The sequence below is a fragment of the Crotalus tigris genome, unplaced genomic scaffold, assembly GCF_016545835.1.
Source record: "Crotalus tigris isolate CLP2741 ecotype Arizona unplaced genomic scaffold, ASM1654583v1 scf7180000017764.6130737, whole genome shotgun sequence".
Taxonomy (NCBI): Eukaryota; Metazoa; Chordata; class Lepidosauria; order Squamata; family Viperidae; genus Crotalus; species Crotalus tigris.
Window position 1 is genome coordinate 1,782,601 of NW_024096618.1, and position 20,772 is coordinate 1,803,372.

General features: G+C 40.7%; 2 protein-coding genes across 3 annotated transcripts; both read left to right on the forward strand.

The window, feature by feature from the left end:
* The first annotated feature begins 415 nt into the window (after positions 1-415).
* On the forward strand, positions 416-4,413 carry LOC120306962 (olfactory receptor 4S2-like). The gene is made up of 2 exons (XM_039341068.1): positions 416-550; positions 1,560-4,413. Exon 2 carries the CDS (start codon positions 1,740-1,742, stop codon positions 2,688-2,690), a length of 951 nt encoding a protein of 316 aa, XP_039197002.1. The 5' UTR covers positions 416-550; positions 1,560-1,739; the 3' UTR covers positions 2,691-4,413.
* Positions 428-19,442, forward strand: LOC120306963 (olfactory receptor 4S2-like). 2 transcript variants are annotated; one of them, XM_039341071.1, is made up of 2 exons: positions 428-550; positions 16,442-19,442. In XM_039341071.1, the coding sequence occupies exon 2, from the start codon at positions 16,632-16,634 to the stop codon at positions 17,580-17,582; it is 951 nt and encodes a 316-aa protein (XP_039197005.1). In that variant the 5' UTR covers positions 428-550; positions 16,442-16,631; the 3' UTR covers positions 17,583-19,442. The 2 variants fall into 2 exon arrangements, with proteins under 2 accessions (XP_039197005.1, XP_039197006.1); XM_039341072.1 differs by lacking the exon at positions 428-550 and adding an exon at positions 15,274-15,571.
* The last annotated feature ends 1,330 nt before the right edge of the window (positions 19,443-20,772 follow it).

The window sequence follows — 20,772 nt, forward strand, 5'->3', positions numbered from 1 at the left end:
AATAAAGATTAAGCCTTTCCCAATTTTGGTACTCTTCAGATAATGATGGACATTATGGTCTTACATATATATCTGGAGGTTGAAGAAGACTGCTGTAAGACTTCACTTCAAATGGATGCTAATTAACTACTGCAAAATAAGTTTGAATGAGTTGTATGTTTAAAAAGTTCATAGTTGAGCATTTATTTTCTATTGGGAAAGACTGAAATACTTCTGGGAGGTTGTTAACTGGATCAATGATGTAATGGCAAGAGAAATAACCTTGATGTAATGGCAAGAGAAATAACCTTTACGGTGGAGAGAGAGAAAGAGGATATACCTTTGGTTTCAATTGGGGTTTTCTTATACAGCGGGCAGCTGAAGAAAGGATACAGTGGCTGACAGAATTGGGAATGATGTAGATAGGCAGAATTGCAAAGTGTTCAAAACCCTATTTATTGAAGAGCTTCATGGAAACTCTTCTGGTTGCTCAAGAGAGAGAGAATAAGGGTGAGGGTATCTTTGGTAGAGCTGGAAGATCCTGTAGACTAGAGATACCTCAACCAATCAGGTAATAATGGAGATTATTGGTATCTTTTTTAATATGCTCCACTCAAATTATGCTGTTAGCCACTTTTCGATGCTTTGAAAACACACTGGTTTTATATAAGATTTTTATAGTTTTCGATATTCTTATAGCATCTATAACACAAATGCTGTTTGTGTTCCCATCTGAGCTTTGTTTGTTTAACTGATTAGACAATAATTGGAGTTTGATTTTATAGTAGTAGAACAAGTTCATTTAAGTTGGAGCCTAACTGCATGTATGCCAACATTTAAACTTCCACTGCCTTACGAAGGCATAGGATTGTATTTGTAGAAAGCCAGATGATTGCTAGCTAGAAATAACTTTAATGGCATTTAATGCTTGTCTAAATGTTTACATCCTAGTCACAGTATGCCTTACTGCTTCATTTAAGCCAGTAGGCACCAAACTGCAGTCTTAATTATTCAGACTTAGTCCAGTTGGAAAGAACAAAAAAGGCAGCAAGAGATGGCATTCCAATATTCAAGAACCTTTCTATTTAGCATACCGTATATTACAACTCAATTCTCTGCAATAGAGGCTGAAAAACCTGTGTATAACAAGGGACAACAGGACTGAAAAAATTATTCTTGTCATGGTTCTTTCTTACGGCTAGATGACTGAATCAGGCGATTGACTACGATTTACATTTGATTTCAATAGAACTAAACAACACCAATGGCTATAAAATCAGTAGCTGATTTTGGAGCATCTATGAAATGTGAAGATTTTGACAGGGTTGTTTGTATGACTGAATGAAACCATGATTGGTTAACATGATGTTTGAATAAACATTGAAAAAAAGCATATGCCTTTACAAATTTCTGATTTGAATTTACAAGTCATATTGTATAGGTTGCAAACTTTTTTTCAAGAAACATTTCTCCAATGTCTTATGATATTGCTGTGCTTCAGTATTTCCCAAAGTGACTTCCCTGATTTCCTGAATACATATTAAATTTCTGACAACTTTTTTATCTTCATTAAATTTTAGGGTAAACATTCCTTGCATGTGAAGGAATCAGGATTTGAGAACATCCAGTTCAAGAATTTTTTCAATCTGCATTGGTGTGTATACATTTTTTGTAAAAAACCCCCCAAACCGTAAACCTTTAATCGACAGTGTTCCTAATTTTAAATCATATGCTATAATGCGTTATCTAGCTTTGAGAATATGGAGAAACAAAACAATGTATCTGAATTCATTTTGCTGGGACTTACTCAGGATCAAGAGTTACAGAAAGTCTGCTTTGGAATCTTTTTGATCTTCTACATGGCAATTCTGCTGGGGAATCTATTGATCATAGTCACAATCAAGAGCAGTCACCACCTGATTTCTCCAATGTATTTCTTTCTCAGTTACCTTTCCTTCACAGATATCTGTTACTCCTCTGTCACTGCTCCAAAACTGATAGCAGACTTCCTGGTGAAGAAGAAAACCATCTCTTTTGTTGGTTGCATAGCACAGCTTTTTGGGGCTCACTTTTTCGGTTGTACTGAAATTTTTCTCCTCACACTGATGGCATATGACCGATACATTGCAATCTCCAAGCCTCTCCATTATACCACTATTATGAACAAGAGGGTGTGCAGTTGGATGGTGTTTATGTCATGGCTGGGTGGGTTTGTTCACTCAATGGTACAGACGCTTCTTACTACACATCTACCCTTCTGTGGGCCTAATGAAATCGACCACTATTTTTGTGATGTTCACCCTTTATTGAAATTAGCCTGTGCTGATACCTACATTATTGGACTTATTGTCATTGCCAACAGTGGCATGATTTCCCTCAGTTGTTTTCTTGTGCTTACTATTTCTTACATTGTTATCCTACTCACAATCAGAACTCGTTCTTCAGAAGGCCATCTCAAGGCTCTTTCTACCTGTGGCTCTCACATCACAGTTGTGATTCTGTTCTTTGGCCCCTGCATCTTTCTTTACATGAGGCCTTCAACCACATTCTCAGAGGACAAAAGTGTGGCTGTTTTCTATACTATTATAACTCCCATGCTCAATCCATTAATTTACACATTGAGAAATGAGGAGGTAAAGAATGCCATGAGAATATTGTGGAGCAAAAATATAATTTTGGCTAGGAAATTAAAAGTGGATTTAAAAATATAACCTTGGTTTAATCACATATCATATCAATGGTGGAGAAAAGTGTATTAGTATCAGAACTGGGCCTGTTGGAAAAGTAACTTTTCTATCTCTAGCAAGGTTTCAATAAAATGCATCTTTTCCTCTTAAAATAATGAGTATAACAATGAAACGTCTAATTAGGATGCCTTAATTTTTAATACAATGTATAGAGGCTATTTCCTCTTAAGATTCATTGCTAGAGAAAGAATATTTAATCTCTTATCCCAATAAGCAGTGAAAACCGTAACTATTATAATGTTGGGATTTAATGTTTAATTGAAAATAAATGTTGTCACAGTCTCATCTTGCTATAATCTGTGGTCAACCCAGAGGAAAAATGTTTCACTTTCCTTTATAAAGCTCATATAATGTTGTTATCTGTGTTTCTGAAGGCTAATTTATTTTTCCCCGGCTGTGATAGTTCTATTCTGATAGTCCAAAGAGCACTAGTTTTGTGTGTTAACTACCTGAGAGATACCACATGAACATAACTTGGGACTCTCATGTCTTATTATATTCTTCAGCACTGTGCTTTAGTATTTATGCGGGCATGCTTCATGCACTCACAGTGACTATAACAAGTTCAGAAAAGTTTCAGAAACTCTCATGTTGACCATTTTGCAGGGTGTACAAAACTAATTAAAACTTGTATAGCAAAATAACACCAATACTGCAGGAGATGCATTAACTGCCAGGAGGTTTCTGAGTTGAACTTAAATAGTGGTTATTACTTATAAAGCTCTTTATATCTTGAGTCCATACTAGCTTTGAACTGTTTGATTTTATTCATTTATTAAATTTATCTTCTACCTGTCTCACTTTCAAAAGCAATTAGAATCTTTCTGCCTTCTACACCTTGGCCAAGAGAGCAAAATTTCTCTCAATATGATCAGATGATGTTACATCAAAATTATTAAGAAAATTTCTATTACAGGAGGATAGCAAGGAACAAGAAAACATTACTTTTCTTATGAAAACAGGCCCATCCCTCCCTCAGTGGTGTAACATTGCAAGTGTTCTAAATGAATTACTTTCCAGAAATAAACATAAAGATGAACCTAGAATGTTAAAAGAGATCTTTAAACAAACCACCAGTACTTATCTGAAAGTAGGTTTAGCTTTTTCCTTGGTTCTTCTTCTTCCTGCCCTTCACTTTGTTCCTGGGCTCTTATTATTCTTGTTTATTATTTTCTATTAGTCTCTGACTTAGTATTTCTGTCAAACTCTGCAAAAATAATAACATTGGGCTCCACCATTCACTTCCCTAAGGATTCTAGCAATGGACAAGTTTCATACATAATGACTAAAGTAATGACATTTTCCAGAACAAGAAATTTAAAAAAAATACTGTTTTCTGAGAACATTCAAAGAAAGTTAACAACTTAAGCGACATTATACCCATCTCATTGGCACTTAATTTATTAGTCATTATATTAATTGGGGAGACATTTCCTTGCAGTGGAAGAATACTGGCGAACTGCTGTTTTTGAAGGAAGTGATACAGGCAAATATTTAAAGTATAACTTCGAGATCATGAGAAATTTTCAGCTATTGTTCATCCAGTACCATAGAATATAGAGCTTTCTCTAAGCCTCCATACTTTTATGTGCTCTTTGCTTTTCAACAATAATATCAGAGAGAGGGCATCAAAAACTAAATCATAAATATGGTATGCTATTCTGGAATGCATTAAAAATACATTGTGTCTTGATGTAGGTATCAAGTGATGTAGGTATCAAGTGATGTAGGTATCAAGTGACAAAATTAGTGGAACAGAGGAATGCTGTGGACATAATTTACTTGGACTTCAGTAAGGCATTTGATAAAGTAGATCACAACCTACTACTTGACAAGATAGAAAAATGTGGGGTAGACAGAACCACCACCAGATGGATCCGTAGCTGGCTGACCGGCCGTACTCAGCGAGTGGTCCTCAATGGAACTGCATCTATATGGAGGGAAGTGTGTAGTGGGGTGCCCCAGGGCTCTGTTCTGGGCCCAGTACTCTTCAACATCTTCATCAACGATTTGGATGAAGGGATAGATGGGGAACTCATCAAATTTGCAGACGACACCAAGCTGGCAGGAATAGCCAACACTCCAGAAGACAGGCTTCAGATACAGAAGGATCTGGACAGACTTGAACACTGGGCACTAACTAACAAAATGAAATTCAATGGTGAAAAAAGCAAGGTTCTACATTTAGGCAAGAAAAACCAAATGCACAAGTACAGCATAGGTGGCACCATGCTCAATAGTAGTAACTGTGAGAGGGACCTCGGAGTCCTAGTAGACAATCACTTAAATATGAGCCAGCAGTGTGCTGCAGCTGCCAAAAAGGCCAACACAGTGCTAGGCTGCATTAACAGAGGGATAGAATCAAGATCACGTGAAGTATTAATACCACTCTTCAATGCCTTGGTAAGGCCACACTTGGAATACTGCATCCAGTTTTGGTCACCACGATGTAAAAAAGATGTTGAGACTCTAGAAAGAGTACAGAGAAGAGCAACAAAGATGATTAGGGGACTGGAGGCTAAAACATATAAGGAACGGTTGCTAGAATTGGGTATGTCTAGTTTAACGAAGAGAAGGACAAGGGGGGACATGATAGCAGTATTCCAATATCTCAGGGGCTGCCATAAAGAAGAGGGAATTAAGCTATTTTCCAAAGCACCTGAAGGCAGGACAAGAAGCAACGGGTGGAAACTAATCAAGGAGAGAAGCAACCTCGAACTAAGGAGAAACTTCCTGACAGTGAGAACAATTAATCAGTGGAACAGCCTGCCTCCAGAAGCAGTAAATGCTCCAACACTGGAAGTTTTTAAGAAGAGACTGGATAGCCATTTGTCCGAAATGGTGCAGGGTTTCCTGCCTGAGCAGGGGGTTGGACTAGATGACCTCCAAGGTCCCTTCCAACTTTACTAGTATTACTATTACTAATTACTTCCTTCCTTTTTAAAACAAAAATAAACAGGTTTCCAAATAATTCCACTGTAATCAGTAAGATCTAAATATGCTTAATTTTGATGGAATTGTGCCCACTGATTTAAAAGTGTATAAAACTAAGAAATATATCTTCAGGTCTGTTTGTTAGTAATCTGACTATTGGTCTCAGTGTTTCTTTTTAAATAAAATTAGCCAATGCACAGTAGACATATTATTTAACTAAATTATGTAGAATATGTTGTGTCCTGAGCCTGCAAGAGCTGAAAGAAGGCTCAGAATGTTGCAATTGGTCCAAAAGCTGCCCTGGACCAGACAGAATGGTGCCAGCCTTGTGCGCATGCACAAGGCACGAAAATGCTAAATTCCTATTGGTTAACACTGTCTGGGCTTCTAGCCCTATAAAAGGCCTGCATGCCTTTTGCTTTTTCGCTTGGGTGTAGAAGAAAGAGAATAAAGCATTTGTTACTTGTCACCATGTTGTTCATCAATTGCACACAAACCAAGAACATAACACTGGCGACGAGGGTGGGATCCTCTGCAACCAATAAAAAAAGAATTAAGGACTCACCTAGGAAGTCCTGACGAGGGGGAAGACGGCGTCTACATCAGCATCTCAGCCTGTCAGTACAGCGTCGCTGGGGGTGAGCTCGGCAAAAGGACCCTTTACCAAGGAGCAGAGGAGGTGATTGGTGAAGGTCGTAAACTTTACGATGTCGAAGATTGGCCGCTTGACTGATTTTGATGTCTCCCACCCAGAGAGATGGAATTCCTACATAGCATGGGTGGAGAACTACTTTAGAGTAAATCAGATAAGAGAAGATGGCCTGAAGGTAGCAACTCTTTTGTGTGCCTGTGGACAAGAAACTTTTGACATCACAGAAAATCTGGTGGCCCCTGCACTTCTGAAGTCAGTAAGATATGCTGACTTGAAAAAGAAGTTGAAGGAACACTTCCAGCCGAAGTTATCCGTCATTGCTTGGAGGCACGCATTCGAGCAGAGAGACCAGAGGCTGGGTGAATCTGCTGTGGACTTTATTGCTGCCTTAAGGCAAGCGGCCAGGCCTTGTGAGTTCAAGGATCTGGAAGAGAGGCTGCGAGTATGTGGCTTAAGAAGCAGAGACTTACAACAGAAGATTTTTGCAAAAGAAGATGTCTCCTTCCAAGATGCGTTACGAGAGGTGGCAGCTGAGGAAGCAGCAGGCAAGACTGTGAAAGCTTTGCGGCTCGCCAGGAACCCTCCAGCCACAGCTACCGTCCATCAAGAGGACGCTTGAGAAGAATCAGAAGCGGATCCTGAAGAGGAGGTGGACAGACTTCACCAGCCAGCTGAGAGGAGGCCGAAGAGACGTCCGGACAAGGCCCCAGCATCTCTTCAGTGTTTTGGGTGTGGAGGATGCCACAAGCAAGCTGACTGCAGGTTCTGCTCCGCCATTTGCAGGGCGTGTGGCAGGCAAGGCCACATCACCTCCATCTGTTTGGGTCACCAGAAGATCCAACCTCGGGAAGAATTGCTTCAGAAAGGTACTAGGGTCCCCAGCCAACACAGGGTGGGCTTTTGTGCATTGCGCAAGAGCATTCTATGGACAGGGACACACAAGCCCCTTAAGAAGAAACTTCACATTAATGTGAGGTTGCAAGGGGTTCCCTTATTGATGGAGTTGGACACAGGGTCCGCTCTCTCAATTATTTCAATTAACACCTTCAAAAGGATTTGCAGCAGTAGTGGCCTTTGAGTTAAACTCAGGCCATCGAACCTAATATTCACTGATTTTCAAAATTCTAAGGTCTGTGAGAAGAGGGAGGCTACACTCAAGGTACAGCATAAGGATTTTGAAGGTTTCCTGGATGTGGTGGTAGTTGGGGGTGAATGTACGAGTCTTATTGGACTCGATTGGTTCGAGGCTCTGGGAATCCAAGTAACTGGGCTGCACAACTTGCAAACGTTGAACCTTGCAGAGGTTTGCAAGGAGTTTGCAGATGTGTTTAGTTCAGAGCTAGGAACCTACAAGGGGCCTCTTATTGCGCTGCGGTTAGACCCAACTATCACGTCTATCAGGGTCAAGCCTAGAAGGGTACCTTTTGCCCTCAAAAGTAAGATAGATGCTGAGCTGGACAAATTGCTCCAGCAGGGCATTTTAGAACCTGTGGATTCTAGTCCATGGGAAACCCCCATAGTAGCGCCTCTAAAGGCTAATGGGGAAATTCGTATATGTGCAGACTATAAGTGCACACTGAATAAAGCATTGCAACAGCACGCTTATCCAGTGCCTGTTGTAAGCCACATTCTGGCCTCCCTCAAGGGGGGGGGGGCGCATTTTTGCAAAACTTGACCTGGCACAGGCCTATCAACAGCTACCTGATGATGAGGCATCTGCAGAGGCCCAGACTATTGTAACTCACAGGGGGGCCTTCAAGGTCAAAAGACTGCAATTTGGGATAAATGTAGCCCCTAGCATATTCCAAAGTGTCATGGAGAGCACACTTTGAGATATTCCTGGGGTCTGTCCCTACTTCGATGATGTCCTCATTGCTGGGGAGTCATCTCAAAACTTAGCAGAAAGGCTAAGGGCTGTCTTGCTTCATTTTCGAAAAGCAGGCCTTAAATTAAAGCAGAATAAATGCAAGATAGGAGTCACTTCCGCTGACTTCTTAGGTTTCAGGATTGATGCCCAAGGCATTCACCCTGCTGAATCCAAACTGCAAGCTATTCAGCAGGCCCCAAGCCCCAAGTCCAGGAGTGAGTTGCAAGCCTTCTTGGGGCTCTTCAATTTTTACCATGCATTTCTGCCACATAAGGCTGCAGTGGGAGAGCCGTTACACAGGCTCTTAGACAAGCAGGCTCCATGGCAGTGGACCAAAGTCCATGACAGGAGTTTCAATGAGATTAAGGCCTTGCTCACTTCAAATGCTGTTTTAGCGCATTTCAATGAGCAATTGCCTGTTTGCATCGCATGCAATGCATCTCCTTATGGGGTGGGAGCAGTACTTAGTCATCTGAAGGCTGATGGGACACAAGTCCCTGTGGCCTATTACTCAAGGACTCTGTCATCTGCAGAGTGAAATTACGCTCAGATTGACAGAGAAGCCTTGGCCATAGTGGCTGGCATAAAGAAATTCCATGATTTCTTATATGGTCACCACTTTATGGTCTATACAGACCATAAGCCTCTGCTGGATTTGTTTACCACTAACAAACAGACACCACATATTATTTCTCCTCGTATGCTGAGATGGTCCATTTTCCTGTCAGCATATGACTACACTCTAATTCACAAACCTGGGAAAGAGATGGGTCATGCAGATGGCCTAAGGAGATTACCTCTGAAACAGATAGAGGCAGACCCTGCTCCTGCCATCAATATTCTTTCCATTCAGGAGTTGCCTGAATCTCTCCTAAATGCTAGGGACGTGGCTGCAGAAACTGCCACTGATCACACGCTTACACGCATGCTGACCTGAATGTTGTCAGGATGGCCTGACAAGTGCCCAGATACTGAGTTCCAAAGCTTCTGGCAAAAGAAGCATGAGTTTTCCACTTTCAAGGGTTACCTGTTATGGGGTAGCAGAGTAGTAATCTCAGCCTCACTGAGGTCTAGAATCTTGCTCTCTCTGCATGAGGGACATCCTGGTATAGTAAGGCTGAAAGCACTTGCGCGCAGCCATCTTTGGTGGCCTGGGCTCGATAAAGCCATCGAGGCTCAGGTGCATGGGTGCCAACTGTGCCAACAGCCATGGCCTGAAATGCCTCAGGCCCCAGTACATAGGTGGGAGGAAACTTAAACCCCATGGTCAAGGGTGCATATAGATTATGCTGGGCCCTTTCAGGGGCAATTCTTCCTGATTGTTGTTGACAGCCATTCCAAGTGGCTAGAGGTTGTTTCTGTTTCCTCCACTACTACTGCCAGGACCATCCAGGTGTTGAGAGGAAGTTTTGCATTCCATGTACTTCCAGATGTCCTGGTTTCAGATAATGGCCCTCAATTTACCTCTTTTGAGTTGCAGGCTTTTCTTCAGGCGAACTTGATCCGGCATGCGACTTCTGCTCCCTTTCACCCATCCTCCAATGGTCTGTCAGAGAGAATGGTGCACACTACCAAAGATGCTCTCAAGAAACTGACTTACGGGTAACTGGCATCACAGGTTAGCAGATTTCCTTCTTGCACACTGCACCACACCATGCATAGCCACATGGAAGACCCCTGCAGAACTCCGCCTCATCACCAAACTGGACAGGTTGCACCCAGACCAGGTGGCTTCACAGGTGTCACAATTTCAGGTGGGCGATCTGGTTTGGGCTAGAAACTATGGGCCTGGACATCTTTGAGTCATTGCTGTGTTTGCAAGGTCTCTGAGCCATTGTCATACGAAGTTGCCTTGGAAGATGGCTGCATTCTTCGCAGACACATAGACCAACTGCATTGGAGACTAGACAGCCATGTTTCCGCTCCTGGCCCTCACTAGCTGCTGAGGCTGTTTGGAGGTCATCCCACACATCTGTTATTACTCCAGACAGGGAGTTACACCGGGGGTATCCACACAAATCACACACAGCCATAGGAAGGGAATTCCATCAGGGGCACTCTCATAATTCAGCAATTGCTCCCAAAAAGAAGTCAGTAGCAAGGGGGTTTGCCATGGAGGCGGCTCCTGACTCTGGCACCTCTGGCACGTGCTCGGAGTACTGGGGCACTTCCGCCACTCAGGCCTCTCCATCTGCTGGCTTTGGGCTCGAGGGACAGTGTTCCCAAGAGGAGTCCATTGTGGACTCGGGGACTTCCACCCCTCTGAGGTATAATGGTTTGGACTCAGAGGGTCCAGCCAGTCAGCAGCTGGGTGGGTCAACTGGGTATTTGGGGCATCAAAGCCCTGGCCTGCCTAGCTTGGTAGGCGAGCAGGTAGGCCAGGCACCCTTACCAGGGTCACCTGGATACTTAGGGCATCAATGCCCTGGCCTGCCTGCCTGGTAGGCGAGCAGGTAGGCCAGGCAACCTCACTGGCCCTTAGAAGGCTGCAGCGGGCCAAGTGCCCACCTAAACATCCAGCAGATTTTGTGAGGTTGTTGTCAACCCATGAGGAACCTCGCTATGAGGTCCCCGAATGAGGGGATTAACATTTAGTAAGAGTGTCATATGCTATTTTGATTTGGGTATATTTTAATTGAGTTAACAATTATTTTTGAAAGAGGTTTGCATGCATACAGACCCAAGCATTTCCACCCTCCTTGCATTTGGATAATGCATCTGTATACCACTTTCCCTGCATTGCACAATGCACCTGTGCATAAGCTAGGTGTGTTCCATCTAGCGGGGAGGGGTGTTGTGTCCTGAGCCTGCAAGAACTGAAAGCAGCCTCAGAATGTTGCAATTGGTCCTGGGCATTCCAAAAGCTGCCAGGGACCAGACAGAGTGGCGCCAGCCTTGTGCGCATGTGCAAGGCGCAAAAATGTTAAATTCCTATTGGTTAACACTGTCTGGGCTTCTGGCCCCATAAAAGGCCTGCGTGCCTTTTGCTTTTTTGCTTGGGTGTAGGAGAAAGAGAATAAAGCATTTGTTACTTGTCACCATGCGTCTTCATCAATTGCACATGAACCAAGAACACAACAGAATACAGAAAGATTTGCTTTACAGATATTAGAATAACAAAATAAGCCTACTTATTATGAACTTTTCAGACATAGTTAATATTAGTGATGAAAATCTGTAACATGTCTCTCCTAACCCTGTTTGTTCAGTGTAATCTACATATATGTTGGAAACTTATTTAAGCATTTATTAGACTATAAGAATTCTTTGTATACTTCCTTTGAAAAATACCTCTGCTTACTGAAGTGGTAGGCAATATTTTGGCAGCCAGAAGCCACACATACTATATTTAGCAAGATAATCATATAAAATGTCATAGTTAAGAGCAGAGGCAGAATTTTGAATACATTTTTTGCTTTGGGGAATGAATATCTTATTCATCTCCTTCTCCCACACCTGAAAATCAGTAAGAAATATTCACTGAGCAATGCACAAGTGTAAGAATGAAAGTTTATTGTAAATTAGTTGATTTAGAGAAAGCATTTAATAACGTGGCTAGTCTTGAATTAGGGAATGTTTGGTATTAATATGGAGCTAAAGGATGGTTCTGAATTTGATAAGAGCAGTATATGAGGGATATAAGACATTTATAGGAATAAATCAAATATATCAAATAGTTCAACACTGAGCAAGACAAGGAGGTATAATGTCCCTTAGTTTTCAATGTGTTTATGGATGCATTTATAAGAAATGCTTATGGTTATGTTAGAGGTATCTGACTGGGGATGTGAATAAGGAGGATGAATGAGGTTGCAGTTTTGTGTGCAGATAATACCATAGTGTTTCTGTGAACTTGAATTCTCTTACTAAATGAGATGCTGGCTCAAGAATTCTGGGAGTTGAAGTCCACAAGTCATAAAAAAGCCAAGGTTCCCCACTCCTGCACTAGGGAAAGGACTGGAAGCACCTTAGCTGAAAATCTACTTGGCATCTCTGAAAAGCAGAAGTCCATCAGGTTGCTTAATTCAATTTCCATCCTGACCCAAATGATAGTTTGGGATACAACTGTTAAAAAGCCCACCACAAGTCAGTATGAAAGAGTGTGGCACAATGGAGAGATATAGAACTAAATCCTCATTTGACTATAGAGTTCTTCTCACAGCTACAAACGCAGCCAGGCTGTGGCGAAAGTGACTGCTGGCTGGGCTGCTGCTGCTGCAGTGCTCTGCCTGGGGGTGGGGTGTGCGTCAGGTACAGGCAGGGATAAGGCAGCCCCTCCACTCTCCATCCTGTGAAGGGTAAGGGAGTCCAGGAGGTCTGGATTGGAGGGAGGAAACTGTCCTACTTCCCATCCCTCTTTGCTGCTTCAAAGGGCCCTTGGGTGGAGGTACCATGCAGCTGGTTGCCCCATACTGCAACCACCATGTCTCCGCATCCTGGCCTGGTGCCTGAAGCCACTGCCCGCCCCACTCTGCCACTAGGAGGCACAGCTAATTGTCCCATGCAGTGAATCACCTGGGGACAAGTGTCCCTCAGTAAATTGCATGGGACCATGGGATGGGGGAGGAGTGCCGGCAGAGGGCCAGCTGAAGATTAAAGCCTATAGTGAGTCTCCTGCGATTGGGGGGGGGGCTGTGGTGAAGTGGCACAGCAATGTGAACACTGCCAGTTGTCGTAGACTGACTGTGCATGTTGCAACTGGTTGTAAATGTGAACCAATCGCCAAGTACCCGAAATGTGATCATGTGATCATTGGGGAAAGTGGCAGTCGTAACTTTGAGGACAGGCCAAAATGGTATAGTTGCAATGATATGTAGGGCTGACCTTGGAAGACAGGGCAAAAAGACACAACTGAGGGAATGGTCAAATAAAAGGCAGCTGAGCCTGCAGCAAGAATGGGTGAATCAGAGGGTCAGAAGAGACCTGCCCTAGCTTTTGGGCTGGAAAGGGGATGAGGGTAGAGAAGTACTTACTAGATCTTGTTAATGTAGCTTTTCAATAAAGTAGAATTAGCTCATCTCATTGTGTTTTCTGTCTGGTGTTCCTCATAAGACTGACATCAATCTTCCAAGTCTCATGGTCTCTTTCAAAGAGAGGACTTTTTGGAATGACTTCCACCGAGCATCTGTAGCAATAGATGATCAAAGCCATGTCTACATTATTTCACAACCTATGCTGCAGATAACTGGATCTGAGATCCTGGGACTGATATTAGGCTTTTGAGAGTAATTTGAGATTTTGTGCTATTCTGCTGACCTCCCTGCTATGCAGCAACATCTGTGCCTGAGCTGCTCAACACTGCTTTCCTTCACAAGAACTTTGAGCTAAGATGGAATGTGTACCCACTATTGGGTAAGCACAAGGTATAACATATATTTCCCTCATTTTTGTGACATTTATTTATTGGCTTTTACGTTGCACTATTGTTTGGAACTTTGTATCCCATCCAGAATCATTGATGATTTGGATGCTTTAGGAAGGTTGGCTACTTAATGGATTAATTAATTCACGGTTATCACAGGACTGGAAGCATGCACTTGGAGTAAATGGGTGTGAGGCAGAGAGTAGTCATAGGCCTGAGTTCACTGGACCAGCCAGACATAGAAGGATCCATATACACTAACAACAGACATGCTATCAAAATGTTTTGGAAACATGTTTGAATTGTTGCTAGGCAAGGCTTTGGCTTGACACTATTGGCTGTATTAATGAATAATTCATCTGTGGTGGCTAAGAGATCTTGCATTTACCCTCAAGATATTTTAAGACAGGGGTCTTCAAACTTGGCCCTTTTATGACTCGTGGACTTCAACTCCCAGAATTCCTCAGCCAGGCACGCTGGCTGATGAATTCTGGGAGTTGAAGTCCACCAGTCATAAAAGGTTCAAGTTTGAAGACCCCTGTTTTAAGATAATGGAAACTGCCCTGGGGGTGGGAGCTCAATGAAACATGTAATCATGATGTGGAAGGAAAGACTGAGTAGCTCATAGGCACCATTGCTCCTTCTTCCCCATCCCTTTTTGGTCTGCTTTCATCACCAGGATGATCCAATTGCCAATCAATCTGCAACTGCCAATCAAAAAGCAGCTTGAAGAGATGCAGACAAGAGGCAGGATGGTTGCCTGGATGCTGTGCTGCCACAGAATTTATGAGGAAGAGGCTGACTAAATGGAGCCCAAGCCCAATAAAGAAGCAACGTAAGACAGTTCTGAAGAGAAGAAGCAATGAGAAAGTAGGCAGCAGCTGAGGAAAACTGGGTAGAGAGAGGGGTTTGTTTCCTACCCTTAGACTAGCGAAAGGGAAAAGTTCTGTATTTGTTTTTGTTTTTTGCAAGGACATGGATTAGAGGTATGGGTGAATCCTTAAAATTGGATTGTGTTGTGACTCTGCAAGATTAAAGATTGTGGGAGTAGAGTTTTAGATAATGTGACAGCTGATTCCTGGCATTATTCCCATCCAATTCCAGTATTCCTCCACCTTCTTGCTCCATCTCATTTAACTATTTTGTGTGTTTTTTCCCAGGTACATATTTTTGCACATTTCCATTAACACTTGTATAGACCAGGTTTTTACATTTTGGTCAGAAGATGTGTTAGAGCTAGTTTTCTATGGGGTCAATTCCACCGCATGCAGCAATGTTTAAAGACACATTGTTATGAGGACAAAAGTACTGCCACAAATGTTGGCCATGATAGTTCAGGCACAATTTTGCCTATATAAAACTGGATAATTATCTCATCCACATAGTGCTTGGCTTTTAATTCTTAGGTTAGCAGCATGATTTAATATCTAAAAGTCATTATTTCTCAATAAAGATTAAGCCTTTCCCAATTTTGGTACTCTTCAGATAATGATGGACATTATGGTCTTACATATACTGTATATCTGGAGGTTGAAAAAGACTGCTATAAGACTTCACTTCAAATGGATGCTAATTAACTACTGCAAAATAAATTCGATTGAGTTGTATGTTAAAAAGTTCATAGTTGAGCATTTATTTTCTATAGGGAAAGACTGAAATACTTCCGGGAGGTTGTTACCTGGATCAGTGATGTAATGGCAGAACCCATTTAAACATGTCATTTCATAGTTCTTAATAAGGCAAGAGAAATAACCTGTAAAAGCAACTCTTTACGGTGGAGAGAGAGAAAGAGGATATAGCTTTGGTTTCAGTTGGGGTTTTCTTATACAGTGGGCAGCTGAAGAAAGGATACTGTGGCTGACAGAATTGGGAATGATGTAGATAGGCAGAATTGCAAAGTGTTCAAAACCCTATTTATTGAAGAGCTTCATGGAAACTCTTCTGGTTGCTCAAGAGAGAGAGAATAAGGGTGAGGGTATCTTTGGTAGAGCTGGAAGATCCTGTAGACTAGAGTTAGCTCAACCAATCAGGTAATAATGGAGATTATTGGTATCTTTTTTAATGTGTTGCATTCAGATTATGCTGTTAACCAATTTTCAATACTTTGAAAACACACTAGTTATATATAACATTTTTATAGTTTTTGATATTCTTATGCCATCTATAACATAAATGCTGTTTGTGTTCCCATCTGAGCTCTGTTTGTTTAACTGATTAGACAATAATTGGAGTTTGATTTTATAGTAGTAGAACAAGTTCATTTAAGTTGAAGAGCCTAACTGCATGTATGCCAACATTTAAACTTCCACTGCCTTACAAAGACATAGGATTGTATTTATAGAAAGCCAGATGATTGCTAGCTAGTAACAACTTTAATGCCATTTAATGCTTGTCTAAATGTTTACATCCTAGTCACAGTATGCCTTACTGCTTCATTTAAGCCAGTGGGCACCAAATTGCAATCTTAATTATTCAGACTTAGTCCAGTTGGAAAGAACAAAAAGGGCAGCAAGAGATGGCATTCCAATATTCAAGAGCCTTCCCATTTAGCAGTACTGTATATTACAACTAAATTCTCTGCAACAGAGGCTGAAAAAATTATTCTTTGTTATCTATGAAATGAGATGATTTTTGACAGGGTTGGTTGTATGACTGAATGAAACCACAATTGTTTGAATAAACATTGAAAAAATGGATTTGAGATTTTTAAACATATGGTTTTACAAATTTCTCTTTTGACTTTACAAATCACTTTGTATAATTGCAAACCTTTTTTCCCCAAGAAACATTTCTCCAATGTCCTAAGATATTGCTGTGCTTCAGTATTTCCTAAAGTGACTTCCCTGATTTGCTGAATACATATTAATTTCTGACAACTGTTTATCTTCATTAAATTTTAGGATGAACATTCCTTGCATGTGAAGGATTCAGAAGTTGAGAACATCCAATTCAAGATTTTTTTCAATCTGTGTTTGGTGTGTATATATTTTTTGTAAAAAAAACCCCAAAACACAAAAACCCTAAACCTTTAATCGACAGTGTTCCTAATTTTAAATCATATGCTGTAATGCGTTATCCAGCTTTGAGAATATGGAAAAGCAAAATAATGTATCTGAATTCATCTTGCTGGGGCTTACTCAGGATCAAGAGTTACAGAAAGTCTGCTTTGGAATCTTTTTGATCTTCTACATGGCAATTCTGCTGGGGAATCTATTGATCATAGTCACAATCAAGAGCAGTCACCACCTGATTTCTCCAATGTATTTCTTTCTCAGTTACCTTTCCTTCATAGATATCTGTTACTCCTCTGTCACTGCTCCAAAACTGATAGCAGACTTCCTGGTGAAGAAGAAAACCATCTCTTTTGTTGGTTGCATAGCACAGCTTTTTGGGGCTCACTTTTTCGGTTGTACTGAAATTTTTCTCCTCACACTGATGGCATATGACCGATACATCGCAATCTCCAAGCCTCTCCATTATACCACTATTATGAACAAGAGGGTGTGCAGTTGGATGGTGTTTATGTCATGGCTGGGTGGGTTTGTTCACTCAATGGTACAGACGCTCCTTACTACACATCTACCCTTCTGTGGGCCTAATGAAATCGACCACTATTTTTGTGATGTTCACCCTTTATTGAAATTAGCCTGTGCTGATACCTACATTATTGGACTTATTGTCATTGCCAACACTGGCATGATTTCCCTCAGTTGTTTTCTTGTGCTGATTGTTTCTTACATTGTTATCCTACTCACAATCAGAACTCGTTCTTCAGAAGGCCGTCTCAAGGCTCTTTCCACCTGTGGCTCTCACATCACAGTTGTGATTCTGTTTTTGGGCCCCTGCATCTTTCTTTACATGAGGCCATCAACCACATTCTCAGAGGACAAAAGTGTGGCTGTTTTCTATACTATTATAACTCCCATGCTCAATCCATTAATTTACACCTTGAGAAATGAGGAGGTAAAGAATGCCATGAGAATATTGTGGAGCAAAAATGTAATTTTGGCTAGGAAATTAAAAATGGATTTAAAAATATAACCTTGGTTTAATCACATGTCATATCAATGGTGGAGAAAAGTGAATTAGTATCAGACCTGGGCCTGTTGGAAAAGTGACTTTTCTATCTCTAGCAAGGTTTCAATAAAATGCATCTTTTCCTCTTGAAATAATGAGTATAGAAATGAAACGTCTAATTAGGATGCTTTAATTTTTAATACAATGTATAGAGGCTATTTTCTCTTAAGATTCATTGCTAGGGAAAGAATATTTAATCTCTTATCCTGATAAGCAGTGAAAACTAACTATTATATTGCGGAGATTTAATGTTTAGTTAAAAATAAATGTTGTCACAGCCTCATCTTGCTATAATCTGTGGTCAGCACAGAGAGAAAATGTTTCACTTTCTTTTATAAAGCTCATATAATGTTGTTATCTCTGTTTCTGGAAAGCTAATTTATTCTTCCCTGCTGTAATAGTTATGTTCTGATAGTCCAAGGAGCACTAGTTTTGTGTGTTAACTACCTGAGAGGTATCAAGAAGCTGTATAAGTCTTAACTCTGTTTAGTTACATTTGAATGCAATTGCTATTTAGAATCACTTGCAATCTGATAAAATCCATGCAGAAAATTAATTTTAAAAACAGACAGCTTGCCTGCCTTGCTGGAGATAGTTGAAGGTTATATCTGAATCCTGTTGCCAGTATCTCTGTAGACTGTGTTCCAAAGGAACACTAAGAATGTCTACATTTTGCTTTCTAGTTTCCGGACACTTTCACTTTGCAATAATAAATTAACGGAAAATAGGTCCCTGTGTTTGGGTAGGTTGGAACTTTCCAAAAACTTTTTTTTTAATAAAAAAAGATGTCTTTGTTGTATGAGAGAATATATATGTTCATAAAGGTATAATATTGTAAAACATCCCTATTTCCTAGGTTCTTTTTTTGTATTATTGGCTTATTATTTCAAAAAAGAGCATTTATTTAGAAACTCTTATAAATTTGTTTTACTCAGTTACTGCTTTTCTAGAAGACTATGGGAGACAGAAATGGTTCTAAAGAGTCACAAGTGTGAAACGGGCAGCTATATAAATTTAAATACATAAATAGGCATTGTTTTGAATGGATTCTTCTGTACATTCAGTTTCTCATCTAAATCTCCCCCCCCACAAAGCTGGCCTAAATTGTTGGCCAAAGAAGATTGCAAATAATTGTTCAGATTTCTCAGCAATGATTTTGAGGGAATGTCAAAAGGAGATCCCTTATGTCCCTCTCATTGGCAATGAAATTACAATGATGATTGATTGCAGAGTCAGCCAGATGTTTGGACTGGATTTAGCATTTTTGTCCATTTACTGAATCCTTCCCAGGGATGTGAGGTGGGCAGATATTTGTCATAAAATGTAAGCTGTTCCAGGCAAAGCTGCCTTTTGCAATTGACTGATGCTGATTTTGTCAATGCTGATAATGTTCAAGTGGTGTTTCAGATTTTTTGAAATTGCACCCAAGGCACTATTACTATTGGTACTGTCTTTTCTTTGTTTTTCACAGTTGTTCTACCTGCAGATACCACAAAACAACATTGATTCTAGCCTCTGTTCTCTTATTATTTTGTCCTGTCCTGAAACTATACATTAGATACCTCAGTCCGCCATATTATTTTGTTCAATACATGCTCCGCTTTACTGAACTGGATTCATTCATACCACACTTTCTCTCCTCTCCTTATACACTTTGCAAATGAAAATTGAAATGTATTTTGTGAAGCTTTTGTGAATGTGCTGCCAAATGTGTTTTGTGAAGCTTTTGTGAATGTGCTGCTGTTATTTTATTAATGTGTGATTCCAGCATGGATAAAATATTCATAAATAAAGGAGGATTTCCCGCTGCAACTTTTAAAGGGAGATGTTCTACCATGTTCTACTATTTGCAGATATCACAAAACAACATTGATTTACTAGTATTGAAGGAAAAGTCTTCATCATGATTCATCCAAGCTGGGGATAAACAACATGGCGACTGCTTTAGAAAGAAGGTTGCAATTTATTGAAGAGGAGAGCCAGACAGAAAGAAGGCTCTGGAAGAAAGAGAGAGAGCAAATGTAGGGAGTGGGTTTTTATACCCTCTGGAGCCTTTTTTTTTGGGTTGTTTTCTGTTCCTGTTTCAGGCTTTGTATTTCCTGTGTCTTTCTGGTATCCATCAGTTGTTGTAGACTGACTGTGGATGCTGCAACTGGTTGTAAATGTGAACCAGTTGTCAAGTACCCGAAATGTGATCATGTGATCATTGGGGAAAGTGGCAGTCGTAACTTTGAGGACAGGTCATAAGTAACTTTTGAAGGATCTGTCATAATTTTGAATTGTTGTTTAGCAACTGGTAGTTAAACAAGGACTACCTATATGCTTGAGGCCCCATTAATTGCTGAAAAGAGCATTTTCCACAGTGTAGCAAAATTGGATAGGGTGTTGTAGTTCAGAGATGCAAAATTAGATGTACAGTATAATTGCAATGGTATGTAGGGCTGACCTTGGAAGACAGTGCAAAAAGACACAACTGAGGGAATGGTCAAATAAAAGGCAGCTGAACCTGCAGCAAGAAAGTGGGTGGACCAGAGGGTCAGAAGAGACATGCCCTAGCTTTTGGGCTGGAAAGGAGATTTATGGTAGGGAGAAGTACTTTCAGACTTACAAGATCTTGTTAATGTAGCTTTTTAATAAAGTAGAATTAGCTCATCTCATTGTGTTTTCTGTCTGGTGTTCCTCACAAGGCTGACATCAATCTTCCCAAGGCTCGTGCTCTCTTTCAAAGAGAGGACTTTTAGGAATGACTTCCAATTCCCAGGGGATCCTGAGCATCTATAATAATAGATGATCAAAGCCATATCTACATTATTTCACAACCTATGCTGCAGATAATTGGATCTGAGATCCTGGGACCGATATTAGGCTTTTGAGAGCAATTTGAGGTTTTGTGCTATTCTACTGACTTCCCTTCTATGCAGCAACATCTGTACCTGAGTGGTCAACACTGCTTTTCTTCACAAGAACTTTGAGCTAAGATGGAATGTGTACCCACTATTGGGTAAGCACAAGATATAACATGTATTTCCCTCCTTTTTATTTATTTATTTATTGGCTTTTATGTTGCATCATTGTTTGGAACTTTGTATCCCACCCAGAATCATTGATGAGTTGGATGCTTTAGGAAGGTTGGCTACTTAATGGATTAATTAAT

Bases quoted from the DNA above. Each gene is read 5' to 3' on its own strand.
- LOC120306962 (XM_039341068.1), top strand. From the start codon at position 1,740: ATGGAGAAACAAAACAATGTATCTGAATTCATTTTGCTGGGACTTACT.
- LOC120306963 (XM_039341071.1), top strand. From the start codon at position 16,632: ATGGAAAAGCAAAATAATGTATCTGAATTCATCTTGCTGGGGCTTACT.